At 44.5% G+C, this 17,788-nt stretch overlaps 1 protein-coding gene across 1 annotated transcript in view; it reads left to right on the top strand.

Annotated features, from left to right (window-relative positions):
• The window catches only part of TOP2A (DNA topoisomerase II alpha), a 40,052-nt gene extending 25,070 nt beyond the window's left edge, over positions 1-14,982 (top strand). The window contains exons 20-34 of the mRNA XM_048517207.1: positions 266-414; positions 647-878; positions 1,879-2,013; positions 2,118-2,318; positions 3,643-3,838; positions 5,182-5,273; positions 5,973-6,125; positions 6,220-6,303; positions 7,960-8,157; positions 9,502-9,607; positions 9,794-9,977; positions 10,681-10,745; positions 12,237-12,362; positions 13,008-13,225; positions 14,481-14,982. Of these exons, the coding sequence (XP_048373164.1) occupies positions 266-414; positions 647-878; positions 1,879-2,013; positions 2,118-2,318; positions 3,643-3,838; positions 5,182-5,273; positions 5,973-6,125; positions 6,220-6,303; positions 7,960-8,157; positions 9,502-9,607; positions 9,794-9,977; positions 10,681-10,745; positions 12,237-12,362; positions 13,008-13,225; positions 14,481-14,609 (2,268 nt within the window). The 3' untranslated portion in view covers positions 14,610-14,982. The remainder of the gene's footprint in view (positions 1-265; positions 415-646; positions 879-1,878; positions 2,014-2,117; positions 2,319-3,642; positions 3,839-5,181; positions 5,274-5,972; positions 6,126-6,219; positions 6,304-7,959; positions 8,158-9,501; positions 9,608-9,793; positions 9,978-10,680; positions 10,746-12,236; positions 12,363-13,007; positions 13,226-14,480) is intronic.
• Positions 14,983-17,788: the final 2,806 nt, after the last annotated feature.

The raw sequence follows: 17,788 nt of genomic DNA, 5'->3' as shown, positions 1-17,788 counted from the left end.
TCCTCTGACCAGTGACTGAAGGCAAAGTGCCATTCCCATGTAGAACTAGTGGTCTTGTCTGGAAGAGAGAGTGAAGCAGGCTTCCAGCACTATTGGTCAACTTGTTCATGCTAATCTTTTTCTTGCTGGTACATTCTTTGCCTTGGCTTCCTGCTTCTGCCATATCTTCACAGGTTACCTTGTACCCCAGTGCCTCTATTCTGAGAGTGTCATTTGCTTTGGAGACCTGGTTTTGCTTTCAAGATTTGTGTGGGTTTTGTTTCAGGCCTCCCTGATGATGACCATTATCAACTTGGCTCAAAACTTTGTGGGGAGCAACAACTTGAACCTGCTTCAGCCCATCGGTCAGTTTGGCACCAGGCTGCATGGTGGGAAGGACTCTGCCAGCCCCCGATACATTTTCACAATGCTTAGGTTAGTACTAGTCCTCCTGTCCAGACAGCCTCTTTATGGACCGGGACAGGGAGTAGCTGGTAATTCTACTGAACAACTACAAAAGTGGATCTGTGTTTGTGTTCTGAATGTAGCAAGTCCAGTCTGCGGCACAGAAATCTTGGCAAGGTTGTCCTTCCTGACTTAGCTGCTGTCCTGTTTCAAAGATTCTTTCCAGTAACCTACTTAACTACAAACTACATTCTTTTTCTAGCCCTCTGGCACGATTGCTTTTCCCAGCAGTGGATGACAGCGTGCTGAACTTCCTATATGACGACAACCGCCGTGTTGAACCGGAATGGTACATCCCAATAATCCCCATGGTTCTGGTCAATGGAGCTGAGGGTATTGGGACCGGATGGTCGTGCAAGGTGCCCAACTACGACATTCGAGAAGTAGTGAACAACCTTCGACGCATGTTGGATGGCGAGGAGCCTCTTCCGATGGTAATGGAAAAGCTTTGCCTTTGCCTAGGCCAAAAGGATAGATAGCAATGGAAAAAGTGCAATAGGGGGCAAAGAAGGAATTTGTATGACTTTCTCTCAATGCCATGAGGCATTTCCTCATTCCAGAAAAGGCAAGCCACAGATGCTTAATCACTGCGAAGACTTTTTGAATGGCATGCAGATTTGGAAACTCAACATTTGGTTGGTGTTACCTGTGTACTATGAAGCCCCATTGTTGCCCCTTTCACCTCTGCAACTATCAGTCCTCAACAGTTTTTCTTTTCAGTCATTCTCTTCTATCTCTAATTCAAGAGTCTCCACCCTTGGAGCAGCAGTGGCGTAGAGGTTAAGAGCAGGCGTACTCTAATCTGGAGGAACTGGGTTTGATTCCCCGCTCTGCCGCCTGAGCTATGGAGGCTTATCTGGGGAATTCAGATTCACCTGTGCACTCGAACACACGCCAGCTGGGTGACCTTGGGCTAGTCACAGTTCTTTGGAGCTCTCTCAGCCCCACCTACCTCACAGGGTGTTTGTTGTGAGGGGGGAAAGGGAAAGGAGTTTGTGAGCCCCTTTGAGTCTCCTACAGGAGAGAAAGGGGGGTATAAAGCCAACTCTTATTCTTGCTTTGCAAAAGTAGGGGAATAAAAAGAAATGAATAAAAGTGGGGTAGAGGAATAAAAAGAAGGAAGACCTGAAGAGAATGGAGCTGCAAGTCTGGGTGTTCACCAGTTCTCCTGATGTTCCATTGGCTGTAGCTGCTGTTGGAGCCAACTGGAAAAGTGTTCAGTTGAATCAGGATAGCCAATAACAAACATGGCCTTACCTTGGTTTTGCCCACTTATAGGAAGGTTTGCCAGGTGCCACTTAGGGTGGCCCTGCCTTAACCAGCGAGCAAAATGGCAAGGGGTTGCAACTGCCTTGCTGAATTTGTGGTGAGATCACGTTCTGATTTCGTTGTAATTGGTTTAGCTTTACTCAGGTGAAAATGTTCATGTTTTAGCATCCTAGTTACAAGAATTTCAAAGGGACAATGGATGAACTTGGTGAGAAACAATATATAGTCAACGGAGAAATATCTATTCTTGATTCCACTACTATTGAAATTTCTGAGCTTCCTGTTCGGACGTGGACACAGGTGAGATGTTCTGATTTTCACATTATCTTGAAACAGTTTAGACACATACATTCCAGGGTCTCTAATCTGAGACACGGTGATTTCTCCTGTCCACCCTTGTCCAGGTATATAAAGAACAGGTTCTGGAGCCTATGCTGGGTGGCACAGAAAAAACTCCCCCGTTAATAGCTGACTACAAAGAATACCACACGGACACCACAGTCAAATTCATAGTAAAAATGAGTGCGCAAAAGCTGGCAGAGGCAGAAGCAGCCGGTCTCCATAAAGTCTTCAAGCTACAGACCTCCCTTTCCTGCACCAACATGGTAAGTGGCAGAAACGTTCTCCCTCGTGCAGCTGCAAGGAGGGCTGGCTTAATCCAGTCTCAAAACCAAATGAATTGTTGCCAGTGTGCCTCAATCTGAATTAGGTTTTTCTTTCCATAAAAGTATTTGAAATGAAACTTTCAAGTTTTTCTCTTTGGTATTTTGATGGTGGTAAAACCAAAACAGAAGAAAAATTTCAACCTAGAAAGACCAGATAACCAAGGCGGTTGGTAGAAAGCTTAATAACAGAATGAGTGATTTAGGATTACATGCAATAAAATAACAAGACTTTAAATATGTCATGCGTGGTTCAAAAAAATTGTCTAAAACCAAACGTTATTTGGCCAGTAGGCCTTCAGTAGTACAGATTGTTAAAATTCCATAAACTAACATTGTTTAAAATATAGAATATAGCATTTCTGATCCAGCATTTCTGATCATATTCTGGACAACTTGGAAGGTTACTATGTCAGACTACACAGGGAGGCCATTGAAATCCACAACCAAGAAAATTTCAACAAAAAGGAAGAGACTCTGAGAATTAACAAAACTTGGCTACTAGTACCAGTACTTAAAAACACCAGAATCAAAGGCCAGGGGCATGCTGGGTTCATGGACAATGGACTCCACCCAGACACAGGGTTTCAGTTCACTAAGACTTGCTGCACCTTTCTCAACTTGTTTGATTGGCATAATGGCAGCCTGAGAGGAAACAAGCCAACTCTTTTTTACAGTATAAGAGTCCCCAGCTTCTGTGCCTGGTCATTTAGAGGAGGTTTGTACTGGCCCCAAACAAGTAGATCATTTAATAACAGACTCACAAACTTTTGAAAACTAGACCAAAACAGCAAAGAATGTAGAATGTTTATGGTCATTGACCAGTAAAATACAAGAAATTGAGTATGTTCTCCCAGAATGTTCAGAGCCGTTTGACAACAACCTGTCAGGATGCCATTGTTGAGAGGGAAATTGCTGGGGAGAGCTTTAGCTTTGCAGGTGCTGCGTTACCTGTTTCCCTGGCCTTGGAGCTCGGAGCTCGGAGGCTAGGACGAGCCTTCAGGCTGAACTTTTGCTAACTGTCTTGGTTCACATGTGGGGGCGGGGATTTGCTGCAACATATTATCAATTGTTTTGGCGCCTTTTCACCAGAACTGTCTTTCTCATGTCTTCAATAAAATCCTTGAACCCATCAAGTGAATTCTCTGAACGGGAAATTGACAACAATCATCTACAGAGAGGCTCATAGCTGTGATGAAAACCTATTGACTTGTCATGTTTGTAAGCTCCCAGTTCTAAATATTTGGCACAATGCTCTTTGCTGCAGGTACTGTTTGACCATGTTGGCTGCCTGAAGAAGTATGATACGGCCGAAGATATTTTGCAAGAGTTCTATGAGCTTAGACTGCGCTATTATGGCTTAAGAAAAGACTGGCTCACTGGGATGCTGGGTGCAGAGTCTGCAAAACTAAGCAACCAGGCTCGTTTCATCCTGGAGAAAATAGAGGGCATAATCGTGATTGGTAAGCCAAAGTTTACTGTAAGTAGTATTTCAAAGCAAAGCTTCACTTTTTCCCCTTGAATGCTATTAGCAAAGGGAATGATCCCTTTTTTATTCAGGCCAGATGAGCGGACTGCATAGCCCCCATTCACTTCCTGCTTCTTGTAAAAGTGGGAAACAGAAATAAGAAACATACGCAACTCTTCAGTCAGAGTAGGAAACTGATATTTTCTTCAGTAGGGGGAAGTCATCCTCTGGGTTTATGCAAATTAAACTAATCCCTAAGAGGACCAGAAAGAGGTGGACCTTACCCAGTCAGAAAGCTGTCCCTGCTTCAGACAAGACCAGTTTAGCAAGCTCCCAGGGAGAGATCAGCCAATTATGCACAAGACATCTGCTCTACGATGGGGACAAATGTGCGTCACCGCAAGGTTACTTGTACGGACATATTTCCTCAAGCCCCGCTTTCACTTTCTATTGTCCCCGCAGGAAGGGTACGTCTAGCATGAACTTAATTTTGCTTTGCAACCAGAGTGGGCAGATTAATCAGTGGGCAGAGGTTAGCCTCAGGCCTCTTCCCTCCACCCACAGCCTAATTCCCCCCGCCACACACGCACACACACTCTCTCCCTCACACTGCTTTGCACACATTCCCTTCTCCCTCTTATCTGTTGATCTGTTTCTGGCTTTGGGCAGAGTATTTAAACAGGTAGTAAACTGCTGATCCTGAGCTCCTATTTTCCTGATACGGCTTAGCTCAGGTACATCCTAGAGGAGGAGAACTCCTTCTGTATCGCATTTACCATGCATGTTTCTTCTCTTTGGTATGAGGGAAGTCATCCTTGCCCTACCTGGTATGGGGCTGCTTTGGATCCTTTTGTATATACTTCATATTGGGGGTAATCTTCCTGATAGTTTTCACAGGAAGTCTAACCTAAACCTGAAGCTTGGCTTTGGCCAGACTGGGTTGGGCAGTCCTCTTAGGCATAGCTTAGGCATTTTCACAAGCCCTACCTTGAAGTGAGCAGTAGGAGGAATCCAGAGGAGAACAACATTGCTCCCATCAAAGAGAAGAAATATTCATGGTTAATCCAGTGTTTCATTTTTAAATGTTGCATTGCAGCATCTCCTGAAAAAAAAAGGCTATTGATAACCAGAGGCAGGACAGGGTGTGTGTTTGTTTTTTAAGCCTGCAGGATTTTGCTTTTCTGCTCAGGGAATGTGAGTTGATTATCAATTGTGTTACCAATTCATTATCTTTGTTATATTAAGGATTGCTTTAAGTTCCTAACATGCATTGGCTCTGTGTGAGCTTTTTCCCACAAATTAATCCATGTGCTGATCTTAAAATGCCTTTGTTTCTAGAAAACAAGCCTAAGAAAGAACTAATAAAGGTGCTTATTCAGAGGGGTTATGAGTCTGATCCACTGAAGACTTGGAAAGAGTCCCAACAAAAGGTACTGAAAAGCTCAGCTTCTTTAACTAGTCTGCTTTCTTATAGCTGTTTCTGCCTCTTAAAATCTACAAGTCATATGCCACAGAAAATTCTTGGAGGCAGAGAGAGAGAGCTTAGACTAGACAGTGGGTGCGAACCTTTGGCACTCCAGATGTTATGGACTACAATTCCCATCAGCCCCTGCCAATTGTAGTCCGATAACATCTGGAGTGCCAAAGGTTCGCCACCACAGGACTAGAATATAATAGAAAAAATAGTAATAAGCTGGTTGCTGACGAGGCAGAACTTTTTCAGTCATTCTGCCTACCAGCAATCTGAAGTTGGTGGTTTCTGGATCTGAAGCCTTTCATGGAAAGACTCAAAAGTCACTTCCCTGAGTAACAAGATGGAGGAGTAGGAATTAGATGGAGAGCTTTAGAAGCAATGTTGTCACAGACTCTTCCTTCTAGCAGTGAGAGCTCTCACTCCATGTCCTGCCCAATAACTTTACATTCCCACTACCCTGACAGTGTGGGGTAATATTTAGACTCTCATATTGTCCATTGTGAATGTTGTGGGCCCAAGGCTTTGGAGTTGGGAACAAAGAGGGCAAGGATCTGTTGTGTCTGTCTCTCAGTTTTCCTGGGCTGAAGAATAAATAGTAATAGATGGCCCCATTTTTTTCTGCCTTATTTGCCTTATTTCTGCCTTATGGCCGCAGGGTACAAATGAGGAGAAAGAAGATGATGAAGAGAGTGGTAAAGAAAATGAATCAGTAGGCACTGGGCCTGATTTCAACTATCTCCTGGGCATGCCTCTCTGGTACCTAACGAAGGAGAAAAAGGATGAACTGTGCAAGCAACGGGATGACAAAGTAGGTGGAGTAGTTCAAAGAAAGCTTTGGCATGCACTAAAATTGAAGATTCTTGGATATGTACTTAAGTGTTTCTCATTGGTCTTTTTGTTAGGAGGCTGAGCTGGAGAATCTGAAACGGAAGAACCCGGATGATTTATGGAGAGAAGACCTTGCTGCTTTTGTGGAGGCTCTTGAAGTAAGAAGTTAGGGAGGGTGGTGGTTTCTTGGTGCTTGATTAATTTCTGCCTTGTATTGATAGGTCCCAACAAACTATCCTTTGGTTGGGCAGAGTGTGAGCATGCCTGTTCAGGACTTATCTCCCTGCGTAACGTTCTGATCACTTGCAGCTTCTTAGATTTAGGTGGGGCCATGGGTAATCCGAACAGCTGCCTATTGAGAATGGGATGACGGGTACTAAATAGAAATTCAGTCTTGATAAGATGGATGGTTGGTTATGTAATCAGCTTTTGAAGGTCTTGTAAATGGGGTTGTGCTCTCCTGAAAGGGCCGGGCTTGTGGCGTAGAAGCAGTGTTTAGGGCATGTGCATCAAGTAGATCCCTATGGCACAGATCCATTGTTCACCAATAAGTTAGTTTGCAGCAGCTTCTCTTCCTGGCAGAGTGATCTGGTCACAGCAAAGCTAATTCTTGGGCACTGGCTTGAATGGTCCAGCTTGAAAGAGCAACTGCAATTGTTTTAGAGTGAAAAGCAGCTGCTGGAGTCAGGCCTTGCATTGTAATGCAGTGTCTGTGGAGCTTTCTCTCTACCTCTGTGTGCCTGAAGCTTTGCACTGTTTGCCTTTAACTGCCAGGTGAAAATGTTCACTGGTTGTTTTGACAGGCCTTTGCTGGCATGTGTGTCGCTTCTGAATTAATCAACCTGACTGTTAATAAACATCAACAGTTGGCCATGTCACAAATTTAAAGGGATAGCCTGTTTCCTGATGTGTCATCCAAGTGTGAAAGAATCACATGAGAATTCCATATCAAGTTCTTGCAAACTCTTCTGTTCCCAAATAAGATGAAGAGTTTGAGATCTCACCTCTATTTCAGTGATCTGATTTAACTTCACTCAGCGATGTCAGATGGGTGGAAGTGAATCTTGCTGCTCTTTGAGAATGATCTTCTGGGTCACATTCTTGATTGACTTACTAATCAGGGGGTCAGTGGTCCAGTTTCCTATAAAATTAGCCTGTAACCATCAGATACAAATTTAGCCAAGCATGGCCCAATAACAGGCCAGGGACCATCTCATAACATCTCCTATCTGCTGTTGCTTATGCGGATTTGAAGATGCTGTACCTTTTTGCCTTCACATATGTTAGGGAGTTAAAATTAGTTAAGCTCTTAAGTCTGAACCTTTTGTTTAACCTTTTCAATGAAGCTTGTTGCCTTTATTGGTGTGTTCTACTGCATGTGCAAGTCCAGTCCCAGTTTCAGTCAGACTATTAGAAGATGATTTATTCCAGAGTCCCAGGTTTGGAGACAGGGGAATCAAATCATCCTTACAAGGTCATGGTGGGTCAAACTCTCGACTTTGAGCCTGTGAGATCATCTTCAGTTCTGGGATGCTGGCTGTTGACTGAAATGGGCCTAGAAGAGCATAACTCTGCTGGTTGATATTGTAGTCTGCATTGTGTGTTTAAACTACCATAAAGTGCCTTGAGAATTCATAAAAGGTTTTGTAGCTGTAGTACTGCCCTTCTAAGAATGAACCACGGCATAGACACTTGGTGTTTTTTTTCCTTTCTAGTTCAGAAAGCCTTCAGGGGTGAGGCGGTCTATAAATATAATCAATCAATCAATAAGTAAATAAATAAATTATTGTTTCATAACTCTCATACTCTTCCAGGAACTAGAGGCCAAGGAAAAAGAGGATGAGATGCTCGGGGTAGCAGGCAAGCCCATCAAAGGAAAAGGTGGGAAGCCGAAAGTAAAGAAACAGAATTTGACAGAAGTCATGCCCTCACCTCATGGGAGAAGAGTTGTTCCCCGTGTGACCGAGGAGATGAAAATGGACGCAACTAAGAAATTAAAAAGGAAAATTAAGGTATAATATGAAATGTTGACTGGTGAAATGTAATGAAGTGGGTGACAACAGTATAGTTGCAGGAACAGAGCAGAAAGGGACTTGTCATTGAGGGGAAAACAAGCCAGCATGCAACTAGGGGGGGACTTGTTTATCTGTGTAGTCTTATGTGCCGGTAAATAAGATTTAAAAGTGCAACTAGGAACAAAATGCAGCCCGAAAGCAAAAAAGAAACATCTTATTTGGAGCAAGGCAGCCCTCTGATTGGGTAAGCTGACCAACCCCCTGGTTGGTGGAGCAACCAAATAACAAGGAGAAGGAGGGCTATCTCTTTGAGAGGAAAGGAGACAAGAGATTTGGTTTTGGATTCCTGTGAGTGAACATCAGATCCGTAACTGCATGTGTGGGAAATCTACTCTGAGGGAATTTTAGTCGGAGAGTGAACCTGACTTGAAATATATTGTGTATCAGCATATGCTGTGAGCAGAGATGCAGAGACAATAGAACTGGAAGTTCATTTTGGTCAAGGTTGAGGTGGTATAAGAAAACAGACTTACCACAGTGACCATGAATAAAGTATGCGGGGAAGATAGAGGAATTCCTAAGGCAGTTAGAAAGGGAATTATACTCAAAGGAGGATTCCCTGTCTGGTGTATTAGTGTTCTGCTTAAATCACCTCATGAGGGAGAGGTGTGTGTGTGGGGGGGGGGGGTGTCTAACAGAATATAGGTGGTGTGTACTGAAAGAATGGATAGCAGCCTGCAAAAACCCAGAAACGTGGTGAAGCACCTTAGTAATGAACAAGTTGGTACCATCATAGGAAAAGGGCCTCTTTTATACCATCTAAGAAACAGAGAGATCAAAAAGGTTTTCAAAATCTGAGCCTGTAACAGAAACTAAAGATCATATGTAGTTTACTCCTGCCTGCTTTCCATCCATTGAAAAATATCTTCTAATTCCATCTTTGCGTTCAACAAATCTTTGTTTTTGTATGTTGAACCCGCCTCAGTTCATTAGTGCCTCAAAAAGGGGGGCTTGTTTTAAATAAAAAGGCTCTCTTCGCCTTTCAGGAATTTCTTGGACTGAGCGGATAAGCCACTGAAATACCTGCTATAATGTTGGGACAGTATTAGGATGTAAGCTTAAAAGCCCTCACAAACTACCTGAAAGGCTGCTCAGTCTCAATAAAGGCAGGAAAACCTTCATCTGTAGGGTGGAGAAGGGTGTTGGGACAACTTGTCAAGGTTGCCACATCTTGTTAAGGGGAATGACTCACGAGAGGTCTGTCTTGTTTTGGTTTTTCTCTTTTCCCCTTTCTTCTGCTCCCAACGATCACTGTTCTCCTCCTTTGCATGCCATTTTTAGATTGAAAAAACTGATCTTGTTGGGGTTCAAGGAGAGTCACCAGAATCTGATAAAGAACCAACAAACCTTAAACAAAGATTAGCAAAGAAATGTAAAACAGAGCCAGGTAAGGTCTTTTTGCCGGAGTCTTTAATTTTCATTGCCTTAGTAGATCTGGCCTTACGTTGTTCAGAAGGAATTAATATGTCCCGTATATATGCAAAGGACGTGAGAAGCTGAAATACATACATCATTCGAATCCTTTTCGTGTTTTCCCCCCTCATGTTCAGATTTTCATGTCTTTCATTTCCAGGTGCAAAAAACCAATCTGTTCTGCCATTCAAACCAGTAAAAAAAGCTAAAAGGAATCCATGGTCAGATTCAGAATCGGAAGAGGATAATGTGGACAGTGGCCCTGACTTTCAGGAGGAAACGGATGAGGATGTTGCCTCCAAAGAGAACTTGATTCCTGCTGTGAAGCTGAAGGTCACTTCGAAGTGCGTGCCTTGAGTATATAAAAAGGAATCGTTGCTTTAGTCCCTGAGAAAACGCGTCACTCAGCTGGAAAACAGTATTTGTTTCCTGAGATTCAGCCGGTACTTACAAAGCAGTGTAGCAGCATCTATCTTTCACAGAATTATCAAGTTGCAGGGTGCATGAGAAGTATCAAATGAATAAAAATTGTCTGTGGAGGGCCTGGTAATGGCCCGGCCAGAAGCAGCTTTCTTTTCTCTCTCTCTATTAAATGTATGAAGTCTGGAACTCTGAATCTTATTCTCACCTCTGCAATTGTAGTCCTCAGCAAGATTACTTGCTGCCCTTGTTTTGATTTAAGGATACTCTGTAATGCTGAGCTATCCCACTCCCCCAACTAACATTGCATAGAAGAAAAGTTGGATTTATATCCCCCCCTTTCTCTCCTATAGGAGACTCAAAGGGGCTTACAATCTCCTTGCCCTTCCCCCCTCACAACAAACACCCTGTGAGGTGGGGCTGAGAGAGCTCCAAAGAACTGTGACTAGCCCAAGGTCACCCAGCTGGCGTGTGTGGGAGTGTTATTACTATCTCTCCTATAGTGCCCTGTAGAAAATCCATTTCTGCCCAAATGTTCCACAGCTAATACTAATGGGGCTTTTTATTGTTTGATACATAAAATGGGGGAGAATGGAGATTGAATATGTTGTTGAATCTGTGTTCCAGGAAAGCCAAGGAAAAGGAAGTCAAAAACCAAACACAAGTCCCCAAAGTCCAGAGCTCCATCTCAAGTAAGCATATCACTGTGTTGACATCCTCCTAGTTAAGTCTTTCAAAGTTAGATTCTGTCTATTCCTATTCCTATTTTAATTGAGTGACTGAGAGTGATTCTGTGCATCTGGGCACTTTCTGTGATCTAATACCAATGAAGGATGCATCTGTAAAAGTCATTACATGTGTAACTCTGACACTGGCTCTGAGGGAGACTTTCAGTCTGTGTACGCACATATGTGGGGAGGGTTTTGAGATGCCTCCAGAGAAGAAAAAGAAGAGAGACAGATGCTTAAGCACAGTGCAGCTGAGCTGCACAGCAGGGGAAGAAAAGGAAGAATGATAGCTGTCAAGTGTAGATAAGTACAAGGCAGTAAGCACAGATGGCACATCTCAGCAGTTTAGGCAGTAACAGCTTACTCGTAGAACCTAGTGGAAGTGTTAACTTAAGTCCTCCTGTCCAATAAGAACAGTTTTTCAGCTAAATGGGTTCTACCTATCTGACTTGGGAAAGAAAAGCCAGCTGTGAGTTGAGGAGGATGTGGGGTTTTCAAGAGGGGGATGCAAATATATGGAGGACAGGTGGGAGAGGAGGCGGAGTCCCCAGGAGGGTGGGAGTGAGAACTATGGGAAGCTACAAGACTGTAGGGCCATCCATTTAAAGGTAATGCAAGATGTCAGAGCTGAGAAGCATGGATGGATTTTAATGTCAAGGCATTCTTTCAAGAAGGAAGATGAGAGTGGAAGAGGGGATTTCTGAGAAGGAGGAAATTAGACCTGAGATTATCTAAGGGCAGACGAGAGATAACCCAAAAGGGCAGAAGGGTCTTTAACCTTAGAGCCCTATCCAGCTGATCACTTGCTCGCAACTCCCTTTTCGTCTTCTCAGTTCCTTGCCACAAATTTCCAAGTTCCAACTTTGAATCCTGACTTCTGCTTTTTATTGGGGGGTGGGGGGGTGCTACCAAAACACTGTCATTTTTATTACATTAGAGGGAGGTAGCCAAGGCTTCAAAAATAGCCAGAATTCTGGTCTACAGAGGAAAGAACTCGTATTGATATGTGTGTGTGTTTGTGAGATGATACTTCCTTACATTTTCAGGTAGCTCTAAACACCTCTTGTTAATCCCAGCTTGTCTTCTTTCCAATTCGAAGAGCAAACTCTTCACTGGACTCCCCTGCCTGTATCTTCCCCTCTTCAATCTCTGGGCCTCTGTGTTGGGAAATTGATGTTTAGAATTTCCCTGAGAGGCTGCAAATAGAAAGGGAGGGTTCTGCCATTAGCTGGCAGACATCACCCCCTGCTGGGCTGCTGAAGGGACATGTTGCATTTTTGTCACCACCATTTTTTCCTGAATGCAGGGTCATAGCTAACTTTTTCCATGTTCGTGCAAACATTATGCAAGTTTGTATAAAATTGCTTGGTTTGCTCTGACTGCATAGTTCAAAAATAGTTCCGAATTCAAAATGTTCAGGTATGTTTAGTTTACAGAGTCCTTTCTTTACTCCAGCTGAATTCCTGAACTCTGATGATCAGCCGGCCACGTCAGCCTCTTCCTTGCCTCCTGGTCGCGTGGAAGGAAAACTGGCACCCAGGAAACAAGGTCCTGCCAAGAAATCAAAAAGCGCTGCTGGAGGTAAGATAGTTGCAGACACCTTGCATGGTCAGAGGTAAACTCATTCCAATTGCTTATTCTAGCACATGAGGAAAGTGAATAACTGCTTTCCCTGGTGATGTGTAACTATGGGCTGGAAACTTTCTGCCTTTGAAATAGAACTTTCAGTGTCTTTGTCTGGTTATATTCAGCTGTTTATTTTGGAGAAAGTGGCAGAGGCTTTTTATTCAACTGTTACCAGGGCCCTGTGGGCAAAACTTTTCAGCGATTTCACCTTGCCGGAAATTTGTTTCAGTTTCAAGTCTGCCACTTACTGAAATAGCCATTCTGTGCAACTTTTGTGTTCTGCTCAGTAGTCCATTTCCACACTTACCACTGCCACTTAAAATAAATGCCGACCTTAACCCTGGTTGTTACTTGACAAAAATACGAAGAGCAGTACCACTAAACAATGTTGGTGCTCCCTCCTATGAAGTCTTCCACCACCTCTTGTAAGTTATTCTTCAACTGGGAGTATTTGCAATGTAGAACTCTGCACTGTGAATGCTGTCCTGATCTCCTGAGAATTTTAGAAAGAAGACACTTCAGAAGGATTTCCATGGCAGGGGCCATGTTTTGTTTAGAAAACTACAGAGGCAGACATTTAACAAACTTTCTTGCCATTAGATAACCAGCCTACCATCATGGCTGCTTTCGCCAAGGAAAAGGCAACTGTGAAACCCAGGAAGGCAGCAGCAGCAGTTGTAAGTTCAGAGTCTGACACAGCCTGCGGAAAGCCTCCACTTGCCAGGGCCAAGAAAATCACCAAAAGGAAGCCTGTCTTTTCTTCTTCTGATGATTCTGATGCTGACCTTGACTTAGTTAAAAAGTCAACCGCACTTAAGGTTTGTTTGCCACTTGGGCTCTCCTCAAATATTGCAAGATTGGCTGTAATTTTTGACCACTGGATCAACATTTTATCATATACAGCTTGGGGGGGGGTTGCCTGTCTTCAGAAGCCCCAAGAAAACTGTCTGTCTTGGAAAGCCCCAAGAAAAAGTATGCATGTGCACTTGTATCTCTGTGTTCTGAAACTTTTTTCATTCTTCCCCTGTCCATTGTATTTTTCATTCTATAAGACATTGGGGGGGGGGGGGGGGGCAGGATATCATGACACAGAATTTACTTGAGTTTAGACCAATACTTCAAATGAATCCTAGAGCTGTCCTAAAAACATTCTACAGCAGTGATATTCACTCTGTGGATTTGGAAAGCCACATTCTCAGTTAACAATCCAACCACATAGCTCTGTGCCACTGCACCAATCATACACATACAGTAATCTAAGATAAAGCTGTATTAAATATTTAACTATTCCTCTAATTCCTATAGTACTTTTGAGTATATAGCGTTGTTTGTTCCCACTACTGTTGAATCTTAGCCAGATGTTGGGAAGGATTTGCAGGTCAGACTTAGAACACGAAACAGGGTCAAGCTTCCAGGCTCTTAATGTATTAGGCTTGTTTGTTTATTGGTCTTGTATGCTGCCCTTCCCTACCTACAGGCTCAGGGTGGCTCAACATTTCCATAATACATGACCAAAATCATTTAAAACAATAACCAAAATAAATACATTTTAAAATGCACCCCTCCCAGTATCTTCAAAGCTCCCTTCAAGATGAACTCCAGCATTTCAGGAGACAGAGGGATTAGAAACTTTCCCCATGCCAAGTTTTCTGCTGGTAACAGCCTTACCCTGCCCACTTTTCTGAATCCTGGGGCAGGTATCACATTGGCGCTCAGAAGAGCTGCAACTGGCTCAAAAGCTACTGAGTCACTACTATAGGGTATCGAAGATGCTTATAAAATACAGACATTCTACTTTCAACTGGATTATACAGTTCCAGGGTGCCCTAGGGCATGATGCTGTCTGGCTGTCTCTCGTATAATGCTTGGCTGCCTCATAGAGTGCTTCTAGGCCAAGGAGAGATGGCAGTCATTAACGTTTTTAGAGAGTTCTGCATTCATCCCTAATTACATTTGCCTAGAGTAAAATAGTGACTTTTCACCTCATGTGAGAACAATTGTGTTCATCTTGAAGCCTGTTTTTTTAGGTTCTGCTGTCCCTTGAGAGCTTACTCTGACCTGTTTCTTTTTCAGAAATCCAAGGTGGCAGATGAGTCATTCCGTCTCGATTTGTGTTCTGATGATGCGCCTGTAGCCTATCAAAGGCCAGGACGGGCCAGGAAGCCTGTCCAATATCTGGAAGAGTCAGATGATGAGATATGAAAATAAAACAGATCTGCCTCTTTCAACACTGCCTTGTCTGCTGAAGTGCACTAGGAGACACACAATTGTATGTGAATATGAATATAACTAACTTCCAGGTGGGGGTGGGGGTGAAGACCTGCCTCAATTTTCTTCCTGTCCTTAAAGAATGCAGACTGTTCTGGCAAGATCTGGTGCTTGACTTAAGTGATAAAGACACAGTAGTGTAACTGTACCTGCCTTCCCAAGTGGAAGGAGCAGGAAGGGTTTCAGGACTAAACAAAGGTTTACCAGTGTTCTTTCTGTAAATATGTTCTGCAAGTTTTACACTGTTCCAACTTCTGCTTTTATATGTGTTCAATAAACTCTTCTGCTAGAGGATTGTACTTGGAAATTCTGCTGACTTATAAATCTGAGTTCCCTTCTGTCCTTCCTGAAGTGAGGTTGCTCACATACTGGTTATAAGCAAAAATACAAGCCAAATTGTCCAGATTCCTAGAACTGATTTCATGCATCTGTATCAAAATCTGTTCTATATTCTGCACCAGGAGACTCTTTTGTAGACGTCACTAGTCCTGGTAGTAACACTAAGGTTCTTTCAGTAGGTCTGGAGGAAAATGGGCAGAGGCTGTCCAGGTGGTACCCAACTATCCCAGGCTTTGACTGTGTTCTCCCTTCTGGGATCTTCTACCTTAAGCGCAATTATTTTCCTAAAGCCATCATTCCTGGAAAGGACCAGTGAGCTTCTTTAGATTTTTCCAGTCAGGTATTTAATGTTCAGGCAGTGAACAAGATGTGTAATGGTGACTTGCACGGGTCTTTGGGGTGCCCTAGGAGCGTCTCTCAAGCACAAAAGGGGCCCAGCTTCCTGCAGAAGCATTTGGATCAGCATCCAAAGGCCTGCCTTTCAGCTGCCATTAACTTTATGGTCTTCTGCAACTGAAAAGCTTTTCTTAACTGTGTAAGGATCTCAGTCGTTCTTGTTTCCCTTACAGCCAAACCTGGCCTTGACGGAGATTCTTTTGGCCGGGCGTCCGGCCAGGACCTGCACCAACCTTGTGAGAATGCTTATCTCGCTTTCGCATAGTAGAATTCCGTTCTCATGAGAACGGAGCCGGGGGGATGGGTTAGTCAGCATTATAACCTGTTGTTTGAGCGGGGTTGCTCATTCCTGCCATGTCGTGTGTGTGTGCTTTCCAGGATGTCTGAATAAATGGACTTATAATCAAAAAGCCTTTTTATTTCTGCTCTTTGGAATTCCTTACATTATGGCAGGGAAACTAACTCATTTTTTCTCTTAGAATGTTTGGATCTCTGGTGTTCTAACATGCAGAGATTGAGTACCTCTTGACCATGTGGAAGCCGCGATAGCCCCCATAGAGGGTTTGAGCCTTCCCTTTGAGCTCGAGGATCAGGGGATGATCCGATTTAAGCTGGTGACTCTCTCGACCTCGGTCCAGTTCGAAGTCTGCCTCTCTTCCCTTAGGGCCAGTCGACATGGTTCAGATGCGTGTAGGAGATGCATGAGAGTTTTGGGGCTATCTATGGATCCGGCCTGTTATTGATTACGTTTCCACCCGACAGCGTGTGGATTACAAACCCCAGATGCAGCCAGTCCCTGAGGAGTTAGAGTTAACTACCATTCATGCTGACACCAAGAATCCATTGAAAGGTTCCTGGACAAATACTTGATGATATTCCCAAAGATCAGCAATGGCATATACGGGCTAGATCCCAAAGTTACAGCGAAGCAGGGGCTGATGACAAGGTTGGATCGATGATGGAAGAGGTTCCACACCACCTCGCAGTTCCAAACCGGGGCTAACGAGTGAATGGGTAGAGATCCGTGGAGCAGTCAGGCATGGAGGAAAAACCAGCCGGAGGAGGAACTGGATCCCGATCCAGATCGTTACCTATACCCTCGAAGAAATTGGGGCCGATCACGGTGGCCATGCTCGCGGGACGTAGAGCTTGCCTGGGAGTATGGCCAGACTACAATGGGAAGAAGGGTAGCGAAAGTCTGCTTGGGACCGTGAAGAACAGCATAAAGGAAATCCAAATGGAGTTGGACCGTGAAGAGGCGTTGCGTCAACGAATTATCGTGGAAATCGGCGATTCATGACAAAGTACTGGATCAGTCCAAACTGGATTTACAGCATGGCAAGCATCAAAGCCATCCAAACCCAGAATGAACTGTAGACTTTAGCCATTTCTTGGAGACGAGCGAGGCCAAATTGGATCGAGGAGAGGGCAGCTTTACTGCAGCACCAAGATGCCTTTTAACACGCATGAGAATTGGCTGAGGCAGGGAACAGAGCTCTCGGCCCGGCAACGTGAGGCGTTGGTTAGAGCCCCAGTTGGTGCCTACACCTTCACCCCGCGCAGTGGGCCGCCCGGGAGGGGCCGCGAGGGCGCCCTCGCGGCCGGTTCCCAGCTCTTCAACTTAGGGCACCTCCTCAACCCCTGCTCCTCCAGCTCTACACTATCCAGTACAACAACCAGGTTACATGCAGCAGCAGCTAACACGCACCTAGAGCTGATTGAAAGAGGGTTCTACAGACCCCCATCCCAGCTCGCTTTGATGGCACCGCTATCCTAAACTTCCTTACTTCATCCTGCAACTTCGATGCCCATATGCAAGAGTTTCATGATCCTATATCGTTCTGAACGCCGAAAAAATACGAGACATTGGGTCCAGTGTTGATGGGGTAGCCGCTGAGTGGTTTGTTACTCTTTATGAATTGCAGGGGACGATACCATACGGTAGCGGGCTCAAAGCGTTCGCATTCGGTTCCAAGATCCCAATGCGTGAAAACGATGCCATCCGGCAGAGTAAAACCATCCAACAGGGCAACCGCTCGCGTGAATTCCAGCGTGGTAAACTTCCTCCAGACTGGGCTGGCTGGTAATGCTGGGGCTATGTTTATTAAACTTGAAACGAAGTGATCCTTACCGGATCCATAAGCGCTTGCGGATTGGATCGAGCTTCGGCTGCTGCTGGAGTTGCTGCCGATCTTGCCTGTGCCAGCGCTGGAGGCCGCCCACGCCCGAAACCAGCCGGTATGCGCCGCCGCTAGAAAACCAAACCCGGCCGTGGCGGCCGAGACCACGATGAACGCCCGTGCGCCGTTTGGGATTATTGCCTTTACTCGCGGAGGTCCTGGCCACCTGGCTGCCAACTGCCCAAAGAAGCAGAAGCC

Source organism: Sphaerodactylus townsendi, linkage group LG15 (genome assembly GCF_021028975.2).
Source record: "Sphaerodactylus townsendi isolate TG3544 linkage group LG15, MPM_Stown_v2.3, whole genome shotgun sequence".
Lineage (NCBI taxonomy): Eukaryota > Metazoa > Chordata > Lepidosauria > Squamata > Sphaerodactylidae > Sphaerodactylus > Sphaerodactylus townsendi.
Note: the sequence above shows the minus strand (reverse complement) of the source record. Positions and strands in the feature narration are given on the sequence as shown.